This window comes from Tyto alba, unplaced genomic scaffold, assembly GCF_018691265.1.
Source record: "Tyto alba isolate M040663 unplaced genomic scaffold, T.alba_DEE_v4.0 Super-Scaffold_200000178, whole genome shotgun sequence".
Taxonomy (NCBI): Eukaryota; Metazoa; Chordata; class Aves; order Strigiformes; family Tytonidae; genus Tyto; species Tyto alba.
The window spans coordinates 233,972-254,233 of NW_024881291.1; the positions used below are offsets into that span (position 1 = coordinate 233,972).

The window sequence follows — 20,262 nt, forward strand, 5'->3', positions numbered from 1 at the left end:
GGGGCACCACGTGACGGCGGGGAGCCAATGGGAGCGCGGGTGACGTAGCGCGTGGCTCCCTTTTCTGCCCTGGGATGTTTTTTTTTTTTTTTTTAATCTTTTTTGCCCCCAAACCGGGGCTTTTTGGGGCGGGCGGCGGGGGGGGGGGGGCGGCGGATGAAGCGGGACCGGGACCGGGGGTCGCGGCCCCGCGTGGGGGCGGCTCAGGTGAGTGACACGGGGGGGGGGGAACCTCGCCCTTCCCCCCCCATCAATGAGCGCGGGGGGGGGGGAGGAATCACGTGGTGGTGGCGAGCTGTCAGTCACGCGCGGTCCCGCCTCCGTGGCGGCGGCGGTGGCCAATGGGCGGCGGGAACGGCGGTGACGGGCAGGTGGAGCGGGAGGGCGGGGCGGCTTTGTGCGCGGCGGCGGGGGCGGCGGTTTGGGGCGAAAAGCGCCATGTTTGGGTGTTCGCGCGGGGGTGGCGGCGGGCAGGGCCCCAAGTGCTGTGTCACGGCGCGGGGTGGGGGGGGAGCGGAGCAGGGACCCACGCGCGTACTGCCGCGCTCGTGTCGAGGGGTGCACCTCAGGACACCCCCCCCACCTTGTTGGGGGGGGGGGAGGAATGCGAAGGGGTTTAGGGGGTTCCCGTGGGGCGACCGCGATCGCGCCGTGGGGGTGAACGGCCCCTTCCACAGCTGGCGTGGGGGTCGCGGGGGCCCCCCCCACGGTGAGGAAAGGTGGAGGGGGGGGGGAGCACCCGTGGCTCGGGCCGCAGCCGTTGGCGTGTCCGTGGGGGTTGGCGCCCCCCCCCCCTTTGCGTGTCGCGAGGTGGGGGGGGGGGGGGATTGGCGCGGCCCGCGTGTCCGTGGGAGTCGGTAGACGCACAGGCGGGGGGGGGGGGGGTGGAAGGCGAGGCGCGGAGGCTCCGGCGCTGAGGCCCGGTGGGACCCCCCCGCGAGGGGGTTGAAGGCGGGTGTGGGGGGTCCCCACTCGTGTCGCGGCACCGCCGTGGCTGGCGGGGAGGCGGCGGGGCCCCCCCCCCCCCCCGGGAGCGCCGGGCTCATTGTCCACCCGCGGCCGCCGCCGCCGCACAAAATGGCGCCCGTCGGCCCCGTCCGCCCCCCCTCCCCCCCATGGCGGGGAGCGCGACAACACCCGCCAACGGCCGGACCCGCCCCCCACGTGACCCGTCGGCCAATCGCCGCGCAAAGAATGGCAGCGCCGGCCAATGGGAGGTGCCAGCGCCGTCTCCGTCGGCTGAGGCGCCGGGCGGAAGGGCGGGCGGGGAGGGGGAGAGCGGCGGGTGAGCGGCGCGGCGCGCGGCCAATAGGAGCGGCGCGCCGGGTTAGCCCCCGCCCAATGAGGCCGCGGCGGGGCGGGGAGGGGCGGGGGGGGTGATGTCAGCGCCGCCGCCGCCCAATGAGCGGCCGGCTGCTGTCTATATAAGGGCGGCCGGGGGCAGGCCGAGAGGCGCCATTTCGCTGGGACGAAGGGACGGAGCGGGTCGGCCCCGGTGAGCGCGGGGGGCGGCCCCAAACCGGATCCATCCTCCGCCGGGCGGCCCAGCCCCCGCCTCCGCGCTCCCGGAGGGCTTCGCCGGACCCTCCCCGGCCTCCGTAGCGACCCCTGCCTGCGGCCAGCGGTGAGGGGGGCCCTCCTTCCCCGCCCCCCCTCCCCCCCCCCCCCCCCCCCTCCCTCCCCTCAGCGGAGCCAAGATGGAGCCCGCCCGGTGATTTCCCCGGTGCAATCCGCTGTCATCCGCCCGCCGGACCGCCGCGGCCCGCCTCATCCCCGCTCTCCGCCGACGCCACCGGTACCCAGCGAAGCGGCGAGGCTTGTATTGACCGGATCGCGGAAGATCGGAGGGACCCAGCGGGGGGCTCCGAAGCGGGGACACCCCCCCCCCCCCCCCCACCACCACCCCCCCCCACTTGAAGCCCCGTTACCCCCCTCAGCGCCCCGCCGCCATTTTCTCCGCGTCCCTTCATGTGAAGGCCGGTGGATGAGCCGCCGCTCGCCGCCGCGCCCGGCCGGAGGAGCCGCCGCCGCCGCCGCCTGAGGCTCGCCCCGCCCGGCCGCGCCCTGCCCCGGGGGAGGGAAGGGGACCCCGGGCTCGTCCCCCCTCCCCGGTGCTCGGTGATGCGCTGACCGGGGGGGCTCCCCCCCACCGGGCCGGGACCGCCGAACCCCCATCGCCGGGCAAAGTGGGGGGGTCGTCGGAGGAGACGGCGGCGGCGGGAGGAGGAGGAGGAGAAGAAGGAGGAGGAGGAGGAGGACGGCCGGGACCGCGGGCCGGCCACGCAGCCGCCGGCATGTTGCAGAATGTGAATCCCCAGAGCAAGTAGGTACCGGCGCCGCGGGGGGGGTGGGGGGGGGGGAGGCGGGTGAGCGTCGCTGTCACGCGTGGGTTGTGGCGGCGACACGAAGGACCGGGGTGTTTCGAGGCCGGGTTTTACCCCCGGCTTCTCTCTCTGCCGCTGCACGGACCCGCGGGAGCAGCCGCTTCCCGCCCACGCTGGAGAGGCTGGGGTTTTGCCCACCCCACCCGTGACCCAGTCACGGAGGGAAGCGGGGTGGGGGGGGGGTGTCACGCTATCGTCCTTTGCGCTTGAGCCGTGCCCTTGGCGCCTCGGGAGCGCCGGGGAAAGGTCCCGCTGAGCCCCGGGCGAGCTGGATGACACCCACGGAGGGGGCTCTGTGGGTCACAGTCCCCCGTGGGGGCATCTCGGGGGAAAGGAGGGGCTTTTCGCCCCGCTTTAACTGAGCGAGAGGTCGAGGGTTTGGGGCAGGAGCCGTTGCCCGCGCGCTCTGGAAACCTCCGGAGCCTTCGTGTCGGCGTCCCAGGGCTCCCCGGTGCCGTCTCTTCATTTCGCGTCGCCACAGGATTTTTTCTCTTTCGGGGTTATTTCGGTACTTTCCCACCGCTGCCGCTCGGCTGGGGGTCGTTGCCACAAAACGCTGGGTTTTGCCCGAAAGTCGATGGTTAAGAATCCGCCGCGCCGCCTCCGTGCATCCGGGGGGGGGTGGGGGGGTGGTCCCCGGAGCCCCCCACCGTGTCCCCACGGGATGGTTTTGGGGGCTTTTCGTGACCAGGACGCAGCGTCAAACCCCGCCCTCCCCCGATTTTGGCGTTGCCATAAAGGTCCCAACCGCGCCGTGGGGGCTTCGCCGTGTCCCCAAATCCCACCCCCCACCCCCCCGGCCGTGGCCTGGGAGAGCGAGTGTCACCCGTCAAGTGTCACCGTCGCCGCGACGCGCAGCAGCACCGTCACCTCCGCGCGCGGCCCCGGCGCGACGGGCTCTTTGTTCGAGGACGAGCCTGGACCCACGCCAGCCTCGCGGTTGCGCCGGCGCACGAGGGCTGGGCACCCCTTAACGGGTGCAACGGGAGTTCATGGTCAAACCACCTTTCCCCCCCCCCCCCCCCCCCCCGAGTTACATTTTTCGGTGGGAGCTCACACACATCGCGGCGTTTCGGAGCGGAACGCCGAGCGTGGCAATGCATCAGACGTTCCTCTTGGGAACCCCACAGCCCAACCTTGATGATTTTTTTTTTAAAATCTATATTTTTACATTTTTTTTTTTTTAAGCGGAGGCGCGGCACACCCCCGCCCGCCCCCCCGCGCGGAGCTGCCCCGCTAACCCTGTCTCTCCTTTCAGGATTCTGGGGGAGGGCAATGCCGGGCTCATGGGCCTGGCGACGGAATCGACCCCCGGCAAGCGGATCCGCAAACCCTCGCTCCTCTACGAGGGCTTCGAGAGCCCCACCATGGCGTCGGTGCCGGCCCTGCAGTCCCCCCAGGTGAACCCACCTCCGCCCGAGGTTTCCAACCCCAAGAAGCCGGGGCGGGTCACCAACCAGCTGCAGTATCTGCACAAAGTGGTGATGAAAGCTCTCTGGAAGCATCAGTTTGCTTGGCCTTTTCGTCAGCCCGTCGACGCCGTCAAGTTGGGCCTGCCGGTAACGAGCCCGCAGGGTGGGGGTGGGTGAAATTAGGGGGGCAGGGGGGAGGTGGGGGGGGGTGTGTGTGAGTGTGTCTGGGGGGGGGGTGTGGGGGGTGTGTGTGTGTGTGTGTCCCCTTTGCTTCTTCCCCCCCCCCCCCCCCGGCGCGTGCAGGCAGGGGGTGTTAGGCAGAGATACTGTTAAATTCCATCCTGCCTGACCCCAAACACGGGGGGGGGGGGGGAATCCCCCCCAACCACCACCCCCCCCGCCCGAATTCTGCCCGTGTCTGTGTGTCCCTTTTCCTCCTCCAAGCCTGAGAGTGCCAGGGCCAGCGCCGTCCCCCTCCCGGGGGCTGCGCCATAGAGCTGCAGGTGCCTGGGCTGTGCTGTTCCCCCCGGGGCGGGGGCGCATAATTCATACCAGCCCCCCCCCCCCTCCCACCCCCCCCCTTCACCATCAGCCCCCTTGTAGGCGTCCAGGCTGGTTTTGGGGACATCCTCAGAGCCGCTGTCACCCCCCCTTTTTGCCCCGATGTCCCCTACAAAGGTATGGATGAGGTGACGCAGCCGCTCTGGAGGTAACCCGGACGCTTCCCCCGCCTAATCTCTTGTGCCCTGAATGCGTTTTGCAGATTCCCATCCATGAATTTGTAGAAGACATCTTGTGACCCCAATATTAAACGCCAGCCCCCCCGTGCACCTGTGGCGCCCAAGGAGTTAAAGCCCGGAGGTAATTTCCAACGTAGGTTTTGCTCTTAACAAAAAAAAAAAAAATACAAAAAAATTTTAGAGTTAGCTTCTCCCCCTTCCCCCGGGACGTCTGTGCTCTCAGGGGCCGGCTGTCCCCGTAGCGTAGGCTCCCCCCTCGCAGAGCTGGCTGCTCCCCCACGTATTTAGGGACCCCCTTGTCCCCCCTCCCCTGGGCAAAAGGGACAGTGGCACTCTCGGGTGGGGACCAGGGCCCCCCGTGCACCCCCTGCCTGCGCTTGGGTGAGGAGTGAGAGCTGGTGTGTGAGCTGGTGGGTGTTACCAATGTGCTAGGTGGGTTTGGTTTGGTTTTTATTTTTGGGGGGGGGTGGGGGGGGGAAGCGCAGTGGCGGTCACCGCTACGTCCCTGAGCGCCCGTCCTTTCCTGGCAGGATTATCACAAAATCATCAAACAGCCCATGGACATGGGGACGATCAAAAGGCGTTTGGAGAACAACTATTACTGGGGGGCTGCGGAGTGCATGCAGGATTTCAACACCATGTTCACCAACTGTTACATCTACAACAAGGTGAGAACCGCCCCGGGGGGGGGGTCCCGCGGGGGTCCCGCCGCCCCTTCCCGGCCAGTTGCTGACGCCGCCTCCCCCGGTCCCTCCAGCCCACGGATGACATCGTGCTGATGGCCCAAACCTTGGAGAAGATTTTCCTGCAGAAGGTGGCTCAGATGCCGCCAGAGGAGCAGGAGATCGTGGTGCCGGTGGCCAAGAACAGCCATAAGAAAGGAGCGTCCCGGGCGGCCGGTAGGGTCGCACCTCGGGGGGGGGTGGGTGGGTTGGGTGGGAGCGCGGCGGAACGGGGTCAGGAGTGGGAGTGGGGCCTCCCCCGAGGCTCACGGCGACCGGTTTCTTGTCTCGGCCCCAGCGCTCCTGGCGGGACTGACGGCCGCTCAGCAAGTGCCGGCTGTCTCCTCGGTGTCCCACAGCGCCGTGTACGCCCCCAGCGCCCCCGACATCCCCACCACCATCGTCAACATCCCCCACCCCTCGGTCATCGCCGCCCCGCTCCTCAAATCGCTGCACTCGGCCGCCCCGCCCGTCCTGCCCGCGCCCGCTCCCACCCAGCCCGTGGCCAAGGTAGGCGAAGGGGCCCATTTTGGGCCGGGATCCGTGCCGTTGGGGCTTTTTTTGTGGGTTTGGTTTGATTTTGTTTTTTTTTTTTTGCCTCCACCTCACCGTGTGGCTTTTTTTTTTTTTTTTTTTTCCTTTCCCTCTCGTTTTTTTTCTGGTAGAAGAAAGGTGTGAAGCGGAAAGCGGACACCACCACCCCCACCACCACGGCCATCATCGCCACCAGCGGCGAGTCCTCGCCCTCGGCCACGATACTGGAGGCCAAAGCGGCCAAAATCCCCGCCCGGCGGGAGAGCGGCCGCCCCATCAAACCCCCCAAGAAGGATTTACCGGATTCTCAACAGCACCAGACGTCCAAAAAGGGCAAATTGTCGGAGCAGCTCAAATACTGCAACGGGATCCTCAAGGAGCTGCTCTCCAAGAAGCACGCGGCGTACGCTTGGCCCTTCTACAAGCCCGTCGACGCTTCGGCGCTGGGGCTGCACGACTACCACGAGATCATCAAGCACCCCATGGACCTCAGCACCATCAAGGTGTGGGGCTGGGGCGGGGGGGAAGAAGGGGGGGAGGAGCCTTTTTTTTTTTTTTTTTCCCCTGCCTTCACTGTTTTGTCCCCCCCTCCCCCCCGCAGCGGAAGATGGAGAACCGGGATTACCACGACGCGCAGGAATTCGCCGCTGACGTCCGGTTAATGTTCTCCAACTGCTACAAGTACAACCCCCCCGACCACGATGTGGTGGCCATGGCTCGCAAGCTGCAGGTGAGGGGGGGCGCTGGGGGGGTCCCCTAAAAAAAAAAAAATATATATATATAAAAGAAATGAAATAATTGCGCTGCGTGCTGCCCTCGCAGGATGTTTTTGAGTTCAGCTACGCCAAGATGCCGGACGAGCCGCAGGACGCCAGCCCGCCCTCGGTGTCGGCGCCGCTCGCCGGCCCCCTCTCCAAATCCTCCTCCGAGGAGTCCTCGAGCGACGAGGACGACGAGGACGACGACGAGGAAGACGACGACGAGGACGAAAGCAGCAGCGAGAGCTCGTCGGAGAGCGAGGAGAGCTCCGACTCGGAGGAGGAACGCGCCAACCGCTTGGCCGAGCTGCAGGAGCAGGTGAGGCGGCGGCGCAGGGGCCGCCCCGCCCGCCCGGCCCCCCGCCCCACCTCCTCCTCACCCCCCTGTCTCCCCCCACAGCTGCGGGCCGTGCACGAGCAGCTGGCTGCCCTCTCGCAGGGCCCCGTTTCCAAACCCAAAAAGAAGCGGGAAAAGAAAAAAAAGAAGAAATCGGAAAAACACAAAACGCGAGGAGGAGGAGGAGGAGGCGGCGGCGGGGGCGAGGAGGAAGCGCGGGCGCGCCAGGCCCAGCTCCGTAAGGCCAAGAAGGGCGGCGGCGGCGGCTCCAGGTGGGCAGAGCCAAGTCCCAGCGCCGTGCGGGACATTGGACTTGCTTATTTTCTTTTTTTTTTTTTTAATTTGGTTGGGATGGCGCCGCGCAACCTTTCAGAAGGACTTTAATTTTGTGTTTTTTTTTTTTTTTTTTTTTTTCCCCCTTCTCCCCCCGCAGGAACTCTTCGAAGAAAGCGGCGAAAACGGCGCTGCCCCCGCCGCCGGCGCTCTACGACTCGGAGGAGGAGGAGGAGAGCAAACCCATGACCTACGACGAGAAACGGCAGCTCAGCTTGGATATCAACAAGCTCCCGGGCGAGAAGCTGGGGCGGGTGGTTCACATCATCCAGTCGCGGGAGCCTTCCCTGCGCGACTCCAACCCCGAGGAGATCGAGATCGATTTCGAGACCCTCAAGCCCTCCACGCTGCGCGAGCTGGAGCGCTACGTCCTCTCCTGCTTGCGGAAGAAGCCTCGCAAGCCCTACAGCGAAAGTAAGCGCCTGCGGCGAGGGGCTGGGGGGGGGGGGAGCCCCCCCGCGTGGTGTTATTTATTTTATTTTTTTTTTTTAGCCATGAAGAAGCCGGTGGGGAAGACGAAAGAGGAGCTGGCGCTGGAGAAGAAGCGGGAGCTGGAGAAGCGGCTGCAGGATGTCAGCGGCCAGCTCAACTCCACCAAAAAGCCCCCCAAAAAGGGTGAGTTGGGGGGGGGGGGGTGTTTGAGCGGGGGGGCGGGGGGAGAGATACAACGTGGGGCCGGGGCTGACGCTGGGGCGCTGTGACCTTTGCAGCCAGCGAGAAGCCGGAGTCGGCGCAGCAGGTGGCCGTGTCGCGGCTCAGCGCCTCCAGCTCCAGCTCGGATTCCTCCAGCTCCAGCTCCAGCTCCTCGTCCTCCGACACCAGCGACTCGGACTCGGGTTAGAGGGGGGGAGGAGGGGGCGGGGGGGACACACAGACCCCCCCCCCCAAAAAAAAAAAAAAACCCCCACATACACACCCCCCCACCACCACTTGCTGGGGGGGGCTGGGAGCGCTGGGCAACTTCAGCAAAAGTTCCAGTGGCCCAGCCTGGGGGGGGGGGGGGGGGCACCCCAGCGCCGGCCCCACGGACTCTTGGGGTGCTGGGGGGGGAGACACCCCAGTGTTTACACGCTGGGGCGAGGGGAGCCCCCACCCCCCACCCCTTTTTTTTTTTTTTTTTCCCCTCCCCAGCAGGTTTTACTGTTTGTTGTTTTACGGTGGGGTTTGCTTTGGGGTTTGGGGTTTTGTTTTCGTTTTTGTTTTTTTTTTTTTTCTTGTTTGTTTGTTGGGGTTTTTTTTTTTGTTTTGTTTTGTTTTTTGTTGGCTTTTTTTGTTTGTTTTGTTCTTTTTCTGACTGGTGGGATTTTTTTTTTCCCCAAGGGGGGAAAAAATTGGGGTTTTTAAGAGAAAAAAAAAAGGGGGGGGAGAAAATAAATAAATAAATAAAAAAAAAAAAAAAAAAAAGGAAAAAACCGTAAAAAAAATAAAAACCTTTTAAACACAAGAAGGAAAAAAAAAAAAAAACACCTCACACAAGCCACCCCCCCAACCCCAGCGGGCGGGGGGCGTGCCAGCAGTTCGGGTTTGCTCTGGGGGTGCCCCCCGCCCCCCCCCCCCCATCTCTGGAGGATTTTTAATTTATTTGCGCCGCGTCGTGCTGGCGGGGGGGCCCCGGGATGCGCCTTGTACATACCCCCCCGCCCCCCCGCCGCCGCTCAGGGCAGCATGGTCCCGCCGGGGGAGGGGGGAGGGAGGGGCCGCCGGTTTTTTACGTTGACTGTATAATTTTTTTTTTTTTTTTTTTTTACTCATTTTGTTGGGTTTTTTTTTTTTTTTTTTTCTGCTCCTTTCCCCCCCCCCCCTCCACCCCCCCCTCCACTCTTTAGCCCCTTAGAGCCGTGTTTTCATCTGACTGTATGTTTCGAACCTTTCGATTCTTTAACATGTAAATAAAGAAAATATTATTCGAGTTGAGCCGGGCTGTCCTGTCCCTCCCCGCGGGTTTAATAAATCGGGGATTCCCCCCCCCCCCATTCTGTTCCCTGGGGGGGTGACACACACAAAAACCCCCCTCCCCCCCCCGGGCAGCAGCATCAATTCATGGGGCTCCTTGGCGTTGGTTTTTATCACCCCCTCGCTTTGGGGGCAAATCCCGCAGTATCAGCTGCCCTGTCACCCTGCACAGCCCCGGGGGGGCCCGGGGGTCCTGCCCCACCGCCCCCCCCCCCCCCCCAGTCACCCCCCAATCCCCACCCACCAGTATGATTGGGGGGTCGATGAGCCGGGGCCAAAGATGGGGGGGTGCCAGGCTGGCCCCAACCAAATTTACTGCTGTTCAGAAGCGCCCGTGGGGGGGGGGGGGGGGAATGTCAGAGGTCAGAAATGGGGGGGGGGGGGGGATATCAGGGGTCAGAAATGGGGAGGGGGGGTGGGGGGGGATAGCAGGGGTCAGAAATGGGGGGGGGGGTGTTTGGTTGGGAGTGGGGCGCAAGGGTGGGATGGAGGGATGGATCTGCAGGGGGGGGTGGGGGGCACAGCTGGGAGGTGCCGGGGGGGGTGCAGGGCTGAGGGGGGGGCACCCTGGGCTCTTCCTGCCCGCCCCCCCCCCCCCTCACAAGACTCCCCGCTGGTTGCGAGCGCTGTTCATCTTCATGGCCTTGATGATGAGGATGGTGCCCACGATGATGCCGACGATGCCCACGGCCAGGCCCAGGGCGCACACCAGGGTCTCGGTGCTCTCGGAGGCGGGGAGGGGCACCTGGGGCTCTGCGGAGGGGGGAGGGAGGGGGGTGAGGATGGGGCGCTGAGCCCCCCCCCGGCTGCCTAAAAGGGGAGGGGACCCGGCCCCCTCCTCACCCCAGTGCCTCAGGATGGGGGTGCTCAGCCCCTCGTGCCCCACGCGACAGTCGTAGTAGTCCCCCCGCGCGGGGATGAAGGGCAGGTAGGAGAACTTGCGGAAGGTGTTGTCGTCCCGTGGGTAGAACACGGTCTCGAGGACGCCGTCCGTCACCTCCTCCCCGTTCTTCAGCCACACGATGGAGAGCACGGCCGGCCAGAACTTCTCCTACGTAGCAGATCAGGATGTTGGGGTCCCCCAGCTCCTCTCGGGTCCTTGGAGAACACCGACACCTCAGGGGTCACTGCGGGGAGAGGGAGAAGGGGGTTAGTGCAGGAGTGCCCGTGTCCCCCCCTGTGCTCCGTGCACCCCGCTGCTGGCCGGGCTGGGGTGAAGGTCACGCCGTGGCTGGTTCGTTTTACCGATGGTTGCCCGTGAGTTGTTGGAACATCTTCCTCATGATCTCCAAGCTATGTTTGGCTACAGCCAGGTTCTGCAGAGCGCCCTGTGCCTCGAAGCTGGTGAAGGTCCCGAACTCGGGCAGGCGCCAGACGGTCCTCCTTCTTCTGCAGGTCCACATGGAAAATCCTCGTCGCCGTTGAAGTCCTGCATGAATTCCCCGTCCTCCTGCTGCGTTGATGTGAGGCGCTGCTGGAACTCGGCTTGGTGGCATCGCGTCCCCCACTGGTGGGAGATGGGTCTGAGGGGCGGCAACCCCCGGCCCCGCCCGCTCTGGGGCAGCAGCACCACAGTCCCCTCGCCCCCCAGGACACCCAGCCTGGGGCAGGGACCCCCGCAATGGGGACAGGAGCCCACCCTGAGCCTCTCCCTTCCCTCGGGGGTCCCACAGGGCTGGGAGACGCCGACACACCCCTCCCCAGGAAAGGGAGCACTCCCACACCCACTCTGCCCCAGCCCCGACTCCGGCATCTCCCTGCCGTCAGGAGGTTGCCTTTCCTCATCAGCCCAGGCTGGGGCCAGTGACAGGCTGCGGGGACCAGGGGGGCCTGTCCCCAGGCGTGCGGCGGGGTGGGGGGCGGCCCCAGGGACTTGGGCACCGGCCGTCCTGCCCCACACGAGACCCCCACATTGGGCACAGCCACTGTGAAGGGACACCCAGGAGCAGGGCGTGCTGCGGGGACCTGACCCCCGGCACTGGGGCGCTGGGGACAGGGGGGCAGGGAGGCCTGGGCGGAGGCGGGGGGGCAGCGAACGAGTGTCCGGGCCCCCCCCTTGCTGCACCCTGCCCGCCCCGCAGGGGTGCACCTGGGCCCCCCCCCACCCTGCACAGCCGGGGGGCACGGAGCTCCCCACGCCCTGGGCGCCGCCTGCTCCCAGCCCCCCCCGGGTGCAGGGCACCCCCCGCCCCACCTCTGCCCCCAGACCCAGCACCCCACGGCCCCCGCGCCCTCACCCACCTCTCACGGCCCCCGCGCCCTGCAGGGTCAGCACTGCCAGCAGCGCCAGCGGGACGCCCCGGCCCCCGGCCATCGCCTCTCCTGGCGCCGGGCGGCGAGAGCGGGAGCAGGCGAGGGGCAGGCGCTGTGCTGGGGCCGGGGAGCCGAGCGCTGGGGGCCCAGTGCCTGGGGGACAGGGCCCCCCCCGGACTCTCGGCCAATAGCGGGGAGCCCCGGCGCTGACTCGGCTGTTCCCAGGCAGAGCGGCAGCCCAGGGCACCCTGCAGAGCAAACAGGCTGAGGGGCGCCCAGACAGGGTCCCGCGGGGGTGCAGCGTCGAACTTGGGCCTGGCGGCCCCCCCCGAGGGGCGTCTGGGGAGGGGGGGGGGGGGGCTGCCGAGGCCGGGGGGCCGCAGCGCTGGCTGGGGCCGGCAGCCTCTGCCCCGGGGCTGCTGCTCCAGCACGGGACAAGTGTCGCAGGGAGCCCTGCGGGGCCCGGCTCTGCCTGGTGACGGGTGATGCTGCCCAGCCTCGGTCCTCACTGGCCCTCACTGGGACTGCCAGTCCCGGCGCTGGGCAGGGCCGGGGGGATTCCCTGACCGGGCAGAGCGCGGCTCACTCGGGGGTCCCAGCCCCTTCCCGGCCTCCGCTGTGTCGGCGATGGAGCCTGCTCGTGTGGGGGGAGTTGGGGCTGTGCTGGTGGCACTGGTGGTGCTGGGAGCCCACCCAGCTCGCGGCGAGCAGACCTCAGGTGAGCGCAGACCCGTGGCACTGGGAGGGTGATGGTGGGGAGGGTTTACACCCAAAACAGAGCCCGGTGTGGAACTGGGTATTGGGGGATGGAATGGAAAATCAGTAGGACAGGAAGACGATTGGAAAAAGAGGAGGGGGGCATGGGATGGCATGAGGGGGGCATGGGATGGCATCTTTCCCACCTCCCCCAGTTCTTGGGCAACGGAGTTGCTCCTGGGGGTGAATGGGGCAGGGAGCTGAAGTGGGGGGCCCTGACCTCCCCGTGTCTGCCTGTGCAGGGTATATCCAGTTCCAGTTTAAGGGCGACTGTTACTTCACCAACGGCAGCGAGCGGGTGAGGATGTTGACAAGGTACATCTACAACCGGGAGCAGTTTACGCACTTCGACAGTGACGTGGGGCTCTATGTGGCCGACACCCCCCTGGGTGTGCCCCAAGCCGAGTACTTCAACAGCCAGGAGGAATTCCTGGAGAGTACAAGGGCTGAGGTGGACACGGTCTGCCGAAACAACTACAGGGTTTCGAACCCCTTTACATCGTGGAGAGGAAAGGTGAGTGCGTGGCAGCGCGTCGCCCCGGGCCGGGCCCTCGCCGAGCCCCCGTGCTCGCAGAGGGCACAGCGTGTCCGTGCGGTGCCGGGGCACGGCCCCGCGCAGCCCCGAGCAAAGCCCCTGTGCCCTGCCCTGAGCGCTCGAGTCCCTCGCCCCCTCCCGGGGCGCGTCCTGCCTGGGGAGCGCAGGGGCAGGCGTGGGGGGCGGCCCCGGTGTTCTGCCCCCAGCCGCGTCCCAGCGCTCTCCCACGCTCCCCCAGTTCCGCCCGAGGTGAGGGTCTTCCCCATGGAGTCGAGCTCCCAGCCCCAGACCAACAGGCTGGTTTGCGCCGTGACTGGGATTTCTACCCCGCGGAGGATGGAGGTGAAGTGGTTCAAGAACGGGCAGGAGGAGACGGAGCGCGTGGTGTCCACGGACGTGATCCAGAACGGGGACTGGACCTACCAGGTGCTGGTGATGCTGGAAACCACCCCGCAGCGCGGGGACACCTACGCGTGCCAGGTGGAGCACGTCAGCCTGCAGCGCCCCGTCACCCAGCACTGGGGTAAGGCCCTGCCCGCACCCTGGGGCAGGCGGGGAGGGGGCTGAGCCCCCCCAGCGCTGAGCCCCTGCTCTCGGCCCCGCAGAGCTGCAGTCGGACGGCGCCCGGAACAAGATGCTCACGGGAGTGGGGGGCTTCGTGCTGGGACTCATCTTCCTGGCGCTGGGGCTCGTCCTCTACGTGCGCAAGAAGGTGGGTGCGAGGGACACACACACACACACACGCACAGCACACGCACACACACACACGCCAGGCGGGGGGCCCCTGGGGTGCCCCCCGGCGCGTGGAGCGGGGGCTGCCCCTGCTCCGGCACTGACCCCGTCTCTCTGGGTTTCAGGGCGCCCCGTTCCCCGTGTTGCAGGTAACGGCCCTGTCCCCCCCCCGGCCCCACGCCCGGCTCCCCGCTCCCCGCCGGGGGCCGGTCCCCACCTGCGCCCAGGGGCAGCGCGTCCCTCGGGAGCGTGTCCCCCGGTGGGGCCGGGGCAGAGCCCCTGGGGACGCGCCGTGCCCCGTCCCGGTGGTCACCCCCTCTTCTCTCCCCACAGGGCTCCTGAGCGACCTCCTGCCCCCGCGGCTCCGCTCCGCCGCTGCCCGGCCTCTGCCCCCCCGCCTCACCTCCGCCTCGCACCGCCCCGGCCCGCAGCCCCACGGCCCCACGCTGCTCCCCGGGGGGTCCCCCCCGGGTCCCCCCCTCCCGGCCTTGCCTGTCGCTGCTCTGCAGCCCGGCTGTCCCCAGGGCCCCACGGCCGTGGCCCTCAGTCGCTCCAGCTCTGCCTAATAAAGTGTCCCTGGACCCGCTGGCCCTGACTGTCTGGGGCAGGGCGGGGGGGACACAGGGTTGGGTCACCCCCGTTTCCATCTGTGGGTGTCTGTGACAGGGCTCCGTGTCCTCCGTGGGGACCGGATGTGCTCGGGGGCCTGCGGCTGCCGAATGGGGGGGGGGAGGGGGGGGAACACACACGGGACAGCCCGTCCCTGGCGATGGGGGTGGGCTGCATCACGCCGACACCTCCGGGATGACAACGGGGACGTGGGCTGACGCGTCCCCTCCCCTGCTCATCTCGGTGGCTCAGTGTCCCCCTCCCGGTGCCTGACCCTGCTGGGGGGGGTGGGGGGGAAGGAGCTGGGAGCAGTGCCCTCGGGGGGGGGGGGGGTATGCCGGGGGGGCGCACCCCCCCCAGCCCCAGCACTGATTGCCGCTGCTGTCCCTCCCGCAGAGGCCCGTCACTGCCCTGCACCCCGACATGGCCCCGCGAGGGCCCAGGGGTTCTGCCCCCGCCCTACTGCCCCCTCACCCCACCCCAGCCACCCTGTTCCCCACCACCAGTGTCCCCAGGGTGACTGGGGGGGAGGGGGGCTGGTGACAAAGAGGCTCGGCAGTGCCTGGGCTGTCCCCAACCACCTTTACTGCTGCTCAGCGGCTCCCCAGAGCCCAGGAAGGCAGCGGGGGGGCGCATGGGGCTTGGCAAGGGGGCACGAGTGGGAAGTGGGGGGCTGGGGGGCACGGGGCAAGAATGCAGGGCTGGGACGTGGGGACAGAGCTGGGTGGTGCCAGCGATGGCTGGGGGGGCACCCTGGGCTCGGCCCCCCCTCACTAGAGGCCCCGCTGGCTGCAGGTGCTGTTCATCGCCACATTTCCCGAGGATCAGTTGGGGGGGGGGGGGGGTGCATCTCGGACCCCCAGCGCTCCCGCCCCACACCACAACATCCCCAGCGGCCGGTCCACTGGTGCTCGTGCAGTGACACTCCTGAGGGGACCTGGGCCCCCCCCCTGCACAGCCGGGGGGGGACGGAGCTCCCCACGCCCTGGGCGCCGCCTGATTCCCCCCCCTGCTCCCAGCCCCCCCCGCCCCACCTCTGCCCCCAGACCCAGCACCCCACGGCCCCCGCGCCCTCACCCACCTCTCACGGCCCCCGCGCCCTGCAGGGTCAGCACTGCCAGCAGCGCCAGCGGGACGCCCCGGCCCCCGGCCATCGCCTCTCCTGGCGCCGGGCGGCGAGAGCGGGAGCAGGCGAGGGGCAGGCGCTGTGCTGAGTGGGTCACAGACACGGGGGTGACCCAGTCCCTGTCCCCCCCCAACCCGTCCCCAGTCAGGGCCAGCGGGTCCAGGGACACTTTATTAGGCAGAGCTGGAGCGACTGAGGGCCACGGCCGTGGGGCCCTGGGGACAGCCGGGCTGCAGAGCAGCGACAGGCAAGGCCGGGAGGGGGGGACCCGGGGGGGACCCCCCGGGGAGCAGCGTGGGGCCGTGGGGCTGCGGGCCGGGGCGGTGCGAGGCGGAGGTGAGGCGGGGGGGCAGAGGCCGGGCAGCGGCGGAGCGGAGCCGCGGGGGCAGGAGGTCGCTCAGGAGCCCTGTGGGGAGAGAAGAGGGGGTGACCACCGGGACGGGGCACGGCGCGTCCCCAGGGGCTCTGCCCCGGCCCCACCGGGGGACACGCTCCCGAGGGACGCGCTGCCCCTGGGCGCAGGTGGGGACCGGCCCCCGGCGGGGAGCGGGGAGCCGGGCGCGGGGCGGGGGGGGGGGACAGGGCCGTTACCTGCAACACGGGGAACGGGGCGCCCTGAAACCCAGAGAGACGGGGTCAGTGCCGGAGCAGGGGCAGCCCCCGCTCCACGCTGCCGGGGGGCACCCCGGGGCCCCCCGCCTGGCGTGTGTGTGTGTGTGTGTGTGTGCGTGTGCGTGTGTGTGTGTGTGTGTCCCTCGCACCCACCTTCTTGCGCACGTAGAGGACGAGCCCCAGCGCCAGGAAGATGAGTCCCAGCACGAAGCCCCCCACTCCCGTGAGCATCTTGTTCCGGGCGCCGTCCGACTGCAGCTCTGCGGGGCCGAGAGCAGGGGCTCAGCGCTGGGGGGGCTCAGCCCCCTCCCCGCCTGCCCCAGGGTGCGGGCAGGGCCTTACCCCAGTGCTGGGTGACGGGGCGCTGCAGGCTGACGTGCTCCACCTGGCACGCGTAGGTGTCCCCGCGCTGCGGGGTGGTTTCCAGCATCACCAGCACCTGGTAGGTCCAGTCCCCGTTCTGGATCACGTCCGTGGACACCACGCGCTCCGTCTCCTCCTGCCCGTTCTTGAACCACTTCACCTCCATCCTCCGCGGGGTAGAAATCCCGTCACGGCGCAAACCAGCCTGTTGGTCTGGGGCTGGGAGCTCGACTCCATGGGGAAGACCCTCACCTCTGGGCGGAACTGGGGGAGCAGTGGGAGAGCGCTGGGACGCGGCTGGGGGCAGAACACCGGGGCCGCCCCCCACGCCTGCCCCTGCGCTCCCCAGGCAGGACGCGCCCCGGGAGGGGGCGAGGGACTCGAGCGCTCAGGGCAGGGCACAGGGGCTTTGCTCGGGGCTGCGCGGGGCCGTGCCCCGGCACCGCACGGACACGCTGTGCCCTCTGCGAGCACGGGGGCTCGGCGAGGGCCCGGCCCGGGGCGACGCGCTGCCACGCACTCACCTTTCCTCTCCACGATGAAGGGGTTCGAAACCTCATAGTTGTGTCGGCAGTACGTGTCCACTGCGGCTCTTTTACGCTCCAGTACATCCTCCCGGCTGTTGTAGTACTCGGCTTGGGGCACACCCAGGGGGGTGTCGGCCACATAGAGCCCCACGTCACTGTCGAAGTGCGTATACAGCTCCCGGTTGTAGATGTACCTCTCCACAAACCTCACCCGCTCGCTGCCGTTGAAGAACTGACACTCAGACTCACCATACTCCTGGAAAACCTCTGTTTGCATAGGGAGGTCGGTCATGGGGGGGCAGGGAGGCACTGTGGAGCCCCCCCCCCCATCCACACTGTCCCCCACAGCCGCCATAGGGCTGATGCTGTGATCCTGCCCTTGAGAGCTTGAACTCTCGCTGGGCAGAGCACAAGGGGACAGAAGCCCAGGGCGGGGGGAAGACAGGGCAGAGCGGAGCCAGAAAGCTATTTCTGGGGTTCAGCAAGGGGGGGACCATCTCCCCCAAACCCAGCAAGCCCAGGGCATGCGTGGGACCCAGCCCCACCATCACCCTCCCAGTGCCACGGGTCTGCGCTCACCTGAGGTCTGCTCGCCGCGAGCTGGGTGGGCTCCCAGCACCACCAGTGCCACCAGCACAGCCCCAACTCCCCCCACACGAGCAGGCTCCATCGCCGACACAGCGGAGGCCGGGAAGGGGCTGGGACCCCCGAGTGAGCCGCGCTCTGCCCGGTCAGGGAATCCCCCCGGCCCTGCCCAGCGCCGGGACTGGCAGTCCCAGTGAGGGCCAGTGAGGACCGAGGCTGGGCAGCATCACCCGTCACCAGGCAGAGCCGGGCCCCGCAGGGCTCCCTGCGACACTTGTCCCGTGCTGGAGCAGCAGCCCCGGGGCAGAGGCTGCCGGCCCCAGCCAGCGCTGCGGCCCCCCGGCCTCGGCAGCCCCCCCCCCCCCCTCCCCAGACGCCCCTCGGGGGGGGCCGCCAGGCCCAAGTTCGACGCTGCACCCCCGCGGGACCCTGTCTGGGCGCCCCTCAGCCTGTTTGCTCTGCAGGGTGCCCTGGGCTGCCGCTCTGCCTGGGAACAGCCGAGTCAGCGCCGGGGCTCCCCGCTATTGGCCGAGAGTCCGGGGGGGGCCCTGTCCCCCAGGCACTGGGCCCCCAGCGCTCGGCTCCCCAGGCCCCAGCACAGCGCCTGCCCCTCGCCTGCTCCCGCTCTCGCCGCCCGGCGCCAGGAGAGGCGATGGCCGGGGGCCGGGGCGTCCCGCTGGCGCTGCTGGCAGTGCTGACCCTGCAGGGCGCGGGGGCCGTGAGAGGTGGGTGAGGGCGCGGGGGCCGTGGGGTGCTGGGTCTGGGGGCAGAGGTGGGGCGGGGGGTGCCCTGCACCCGGGGGGGGCTGGGAGCAGGCGGCGCCCAGGGCGTGGGGAGCTCCGTGCCCCCCGGCTGTGCAGGGTGGGGGGGGGCCCAGGTGCACCCCTGCGGGGCGGGCAGGGTGCAGCAAGGGGGGGGCCCGGACACTCGTTCGCTGCCCCCCCGCCTCCGCCCAGGCCTCCCTGCCCCCCTGTCCCCAGCGCCCCAGTGCCGGGGGTCAGGTCCCCGCAGCACGCCCTGCTCCTGGGTGTCCCTTCACAGTGGCTGTGCCCAATGTGGGGGTCTCGTGTGGGGCAGGACGGCCGGTGCCCAAGTCCCTGGGGCCGCCCCCCACCCCGCCGCACGCCTGGGGACAGGCCCCCCTGGTCCCCGCAGCCTGTCACTGGCCCCAGCCTGGGCTGATGAGGAAAGGCAACCTCCTGACGGCAGGGAGATGCCGGAGTCGGGGCTGGGGCAGAGTGGGTGTGGGAGTGCTCCCTTTCCTGGGGAGGGGTGTGTCGGCGTCTCCCAGCCCTGTGGGACCCCCGAGGGAAGGGAGAGGCTCAGGGTGGGCTCCTGTGCCCATCGGGGGGTCCCTGTGGGAGCCATGGCAAGCCCTGTGGCAGTGGGGAGGGCCCTGACCCTAATAACGGTCCCTTCCCAGTGGGGAACGTGTTGATCCAGGCTGAGTTCTACCAGCGGGACGAGAGGCTGCAGCAGGAGCGTGGCGAGTTCATGTTTGATTTTGATGGCGACGAGATTTTCCATGTGGACCTGCAGAAGAAGGAGACCGTCTGGCGCCTGCCCGAGTTCGGGACCTTCGCCGGCTTCGAGGCACAGGGCGCTCTGCAGAACCTGGCTGTAGATAAACAGAACTTGGAGATCATGAGGCAGAATTCCAACAACTCACGGGCAACCATCGGTAAAACCAGCTGGCCACAGCATGACTGCTGCCTTCACCCCAGAGACCCTCCGAGGGCCCAGCACTCTGCTCCCCCGGAGCACAGGGAGACACGGGCACTCCTGCACTAACCCCCTTCTCCCTCTCCCCACAGCGAGTCCCGAGGTGACGGTGTTCTCTGAGGAACCCGTCGAGCTGGGGGACCCCAACATCCTGATCTGCTACGTGGAGAAGTTCTGGCCGGCCGTGCTCTCCATCGTGTGGCTGAAGAACGGGGAGGAGGTGACGGACGGCGTCCTCGAGACCGTGTTCTACCGAGGGCAGGACCGCACCTTCCGCAAGTTCTCCTACCTGCCCTTCATCCCCGCGCGGGGGGACTACTACGACTGTCGCGTGGGGCACGAGGGGCTGAGCACCCCCATCCTGAGGCACTGGGGTGAGGAGGGGGCCGGGTCCCCTCCCCTTTTAGGCAGCCGGGGGGGGCTCAGCGCCCCATCCTCACCCCCCTCCCTCCCCCCTCCGCAGAGCCCCAGGTGCCCCTCCCCGCCTCCGAGAGCACCGAGACCCTGGTGTGCGCCCTGGGCCTGGCCGTGGGCATCGTCGGCATCATCGTGGGCACCATCCTCATCATCAAGGCCATGAAGATGAACAGCGCTCGCAACCAGCGGGGAGTCTTGTGAGGGGGCAGAGCCCAGGGCTCTCTGTCTCTTCCCAGCCGGACCCTCTGCACCCTCCGCCAGCCCTCGCCTCAGCCTGGCAGGAGCTGCTCACCCCCTCAGTCCCCCATATCCCTGTCCCACCTAATCAGCACCCCCTTTTCCCACGCTCACCCCACACTGACATGCTGGAGACGGCTCCAGAGCCAGACCTGTCAGGGGCCCGTCCCCACAGGAGGCTGGACCACTTCCCGTGGCTGGGGCGAGCCAAGGTGGCACCTGGGGCCACTTCGGCTCACCCTTGGCCAGGGGCCATCATTGCAGAGTCGGGGGGCCTGCACTGGTCCCAGTAGCCAGCCCACACTGCCTCCACGCACGGGCTGCCCTGCCCACAGCCCCTGGCCCCACGGCCATCTCCAGCTGGGGACGCGGCGCTTCCTCCCAGCCCAGGTGCGGGGTCTCTCCTGCAGACCCCTGAAGGGAGGGGAGGTGTGCCCTGCCCCACAGCATCCCCTCGGCACGCAGTCCCGCACCCTCCGCTCCTGCTCTGCTGCTTTGGCACCGTAATAAAGTGGGTTGGGATTGATTCTGCCGTGCAACCCTCGCCGTGAGTCCCTTCTCGGCACCATGCTAGGGGGTGACTGCAGCTCTGCAAGCCCCCCCCCCCCCCCCCCC

General features: G+C 68.3%; 4 protein-coding genes and 1 pseudogene across 9 annotated transcripts; 3 read left to right on the forward strand and 2 right to left on the reverse strand.

Moving 5' to 3' along the window:
• Positions 1-1,560: 1,560 nt before the first annotated feature.
• Positions 1,561-9,134, forward strand: BRD2 (bromodomain containing 2). 5 transcript variants are annotated; one of them, XM_042794045.1, is made up of 13 exons: positions 1,561-2,323; positions 3,643-3,943; positions 5,067-5,204; positions 5,294-5,435; positions 5,557-5,768; positions 5,924-6,295; positions 6,394-6,522; positions 6,615-6,869; positions 6,951-7,159; positions 7,321-7,634; positions 7,713-7,835; positions 7,931-8,056; positions 9,047-9,134. In XM_042794045.1, exons 1-13 carry the CDS (start codon positions 2,295-2,297, stop codon positions 9,052-9,054), a joined length of 2,358 nt encoding a protein of 785 aa, XP_042649979.1. In that variant the 5' UTR covers positions 1,561-2,294; the 3' UTR covers positions 9,055-9,134. The 5 variants fall into 5 exon arrangements, with proteins under 5 accessions (XP_042649979.1, XP_042649981.1, XP_042649980.1 ...); XM_042794047.1 differs by having other exon boundaries at positions 6,990-7,159; XM_042794046.1 differs by having other exon boundaries at positions 5,927-6,295.
• A 320-nt stretch (positions 9,135-9,454) lies between these two features.
• LOC116960480 lies at positions 9,455-15,284 on the reverse strand (annotated as a pseudogene).
• On the forward strand, positions 11,911-14,030 carry LOC116960481 (class II histocompatibility antigen, B-L beta chain). The gene is given in 7 exon segments (XM_042794063.1): positions 11,911-12,144; positions 12,425-12,675; positions 12,678-12,696; positions 12,956-13,240; positions 13,323-13,429; positions 13,575-13,598; positions 13,783-14,030. Coding segments are annotated over 7 exon segments (786 nt in total). The 5' UTR covers positions 11,911-12,053; the 3' UTR covers positions 13,792-14,030.
• A 58-nt stretch (positions 15,285-15,342) lies between the features above and the next one.
• On the reverse strand, positions 15,343-17,562 carry LOC116959429 (class II histocompatibility antigen, B-L beta chain-like). Of its 2 annotated transcripts, XM_042794061.1 has the most exons (6): positions 17,266-17,544; positions 16,684-16,953; positions 16,139-16,423; positions 15,950-16,056; positions 15,776-15,799; positions 15,343-15,590 (listed from the first exon to the last, which is right to left on the reverse strand). In XM_042794061.1, the coding sequence occupies exons 1-6, from the start codon at positions 17,354-17,356 to the stop codon at positions 15,582-15,584; spliced, it is 786 nt and encodes a 261-aa protein (XP_042649995.1). In that variant the 5' UTR covers positions 17,357-17,544; the 3' UTR covers positions 15,343-15,581. The 2 variants fall into 2 exon arrangements, with proteins under 2 accessions (XP_042649995.1, XP_042649996.1); XM_042794062.1 differs by lacking the exon at positions 15,776-15,799 and having other exon boundaries at positions 17,266-17,562.
• A 298-nt stretch (positions 17,563-17,860) lies between these two features.
• On the forward strand, positions 17,861-20,173 carry LOC116963928 (mamu class II histocompatibility antigen, DR alpha chain-like). Its single transcript, XM_042794065.1, has 4 exons — positions 17,861-17,996; positions 18,695-18,952; positions 19,086-19,367; positions 19,457-20,173. Exons 1-4 carry the CDS (start codon positions 17,924-17,926, stop codon positions 19,609-19,611), a joined length of 768 nt encoding a protein of 255 aa, XP_042649999.1. The 5' UTR covers positions 17,861-17,923; the 3' UTR covers positions 19,612-20,173.
• The last annotated feature ends 89 nt before the right edge of the window (positions 20,174-20,262 follow it).

What these genes read in the sequence shown, in the direction of transcription:
- LOC116963928 (XM_042794065.1), top strand. Translation starts at nt 17,924, where the DNA reads ATGGCCGGGGGCCGGGGCGTCCCGCTGGCGCTGCTGGCAGTGCTGACC. An exon ending in GGGCGCGGGGGCCGTGAGAG is followed by an intron (nt 17,997 to 18,694) that starts GTGGGTGAGGGC and finishes GTCCCTTCCCAG; the next exon opens with TGGGGAACGTGTTGATCCAG. An exon ending in CCCCATCCTGAGGCACTGGG is followed by an intron (nt 19,368 to 19,456) that starts GTGAGGAGGGGG and finishes CCCCCTCCGCAG; the next exon opens with AGCCCCAGGTGCCCCTCCCC.
- LOC116959429 (XM_042794061.1), bottom strand. Translation starts at nt 17,356, where the DNA reads ATGGAGCCTGCTCGTGTGGGGGGAGTTGGGGCTGTGCTGGTGGCACTG. An exon ending in CTTCATCGTGGAGAGGAAAG is followed by an intron (nt 16,424 to 16,683) that starts GTGAGTGCGTGG and finishes CTGCTCCCCCAG; the next exon opens with TTCCGCCCAGAGGTGAGGGT. An exon ending in CCCCGTCACCCAGCACTGGG is followed by an intron (nt 16,057 to 16,138) that starts GTAAGGCCCTGC and finishes TCGGCCCCGCAG; the next exon opens with AGCTGCAGTCGGACGGCGCC.
- BRD2 (XM_042794045.1), top strand. Translation starts at nt 2,295, where the DNA reads ATGTTGCAGAATGTGAATCCCCAGAGCAA. An exon ending in CCGTCAAGTTGGGCCTGCCG is followed by an intron (nt 3,944 to 5,066) that starts GTAACGAGCCCG and finishes CTTTCCTGGCAG; the next exon opens with GATTATCACAAAATCATCAA. An exon ending in GGCGGCGGCGGCGGCTCCAG is followed by an intron (nt 7,160 to 7,320) that starts GTGGGCAGAGCC and finishes CTCCCCCCGCAG; the next exon opens with GAACTCTTCGAAGAAAGCGG.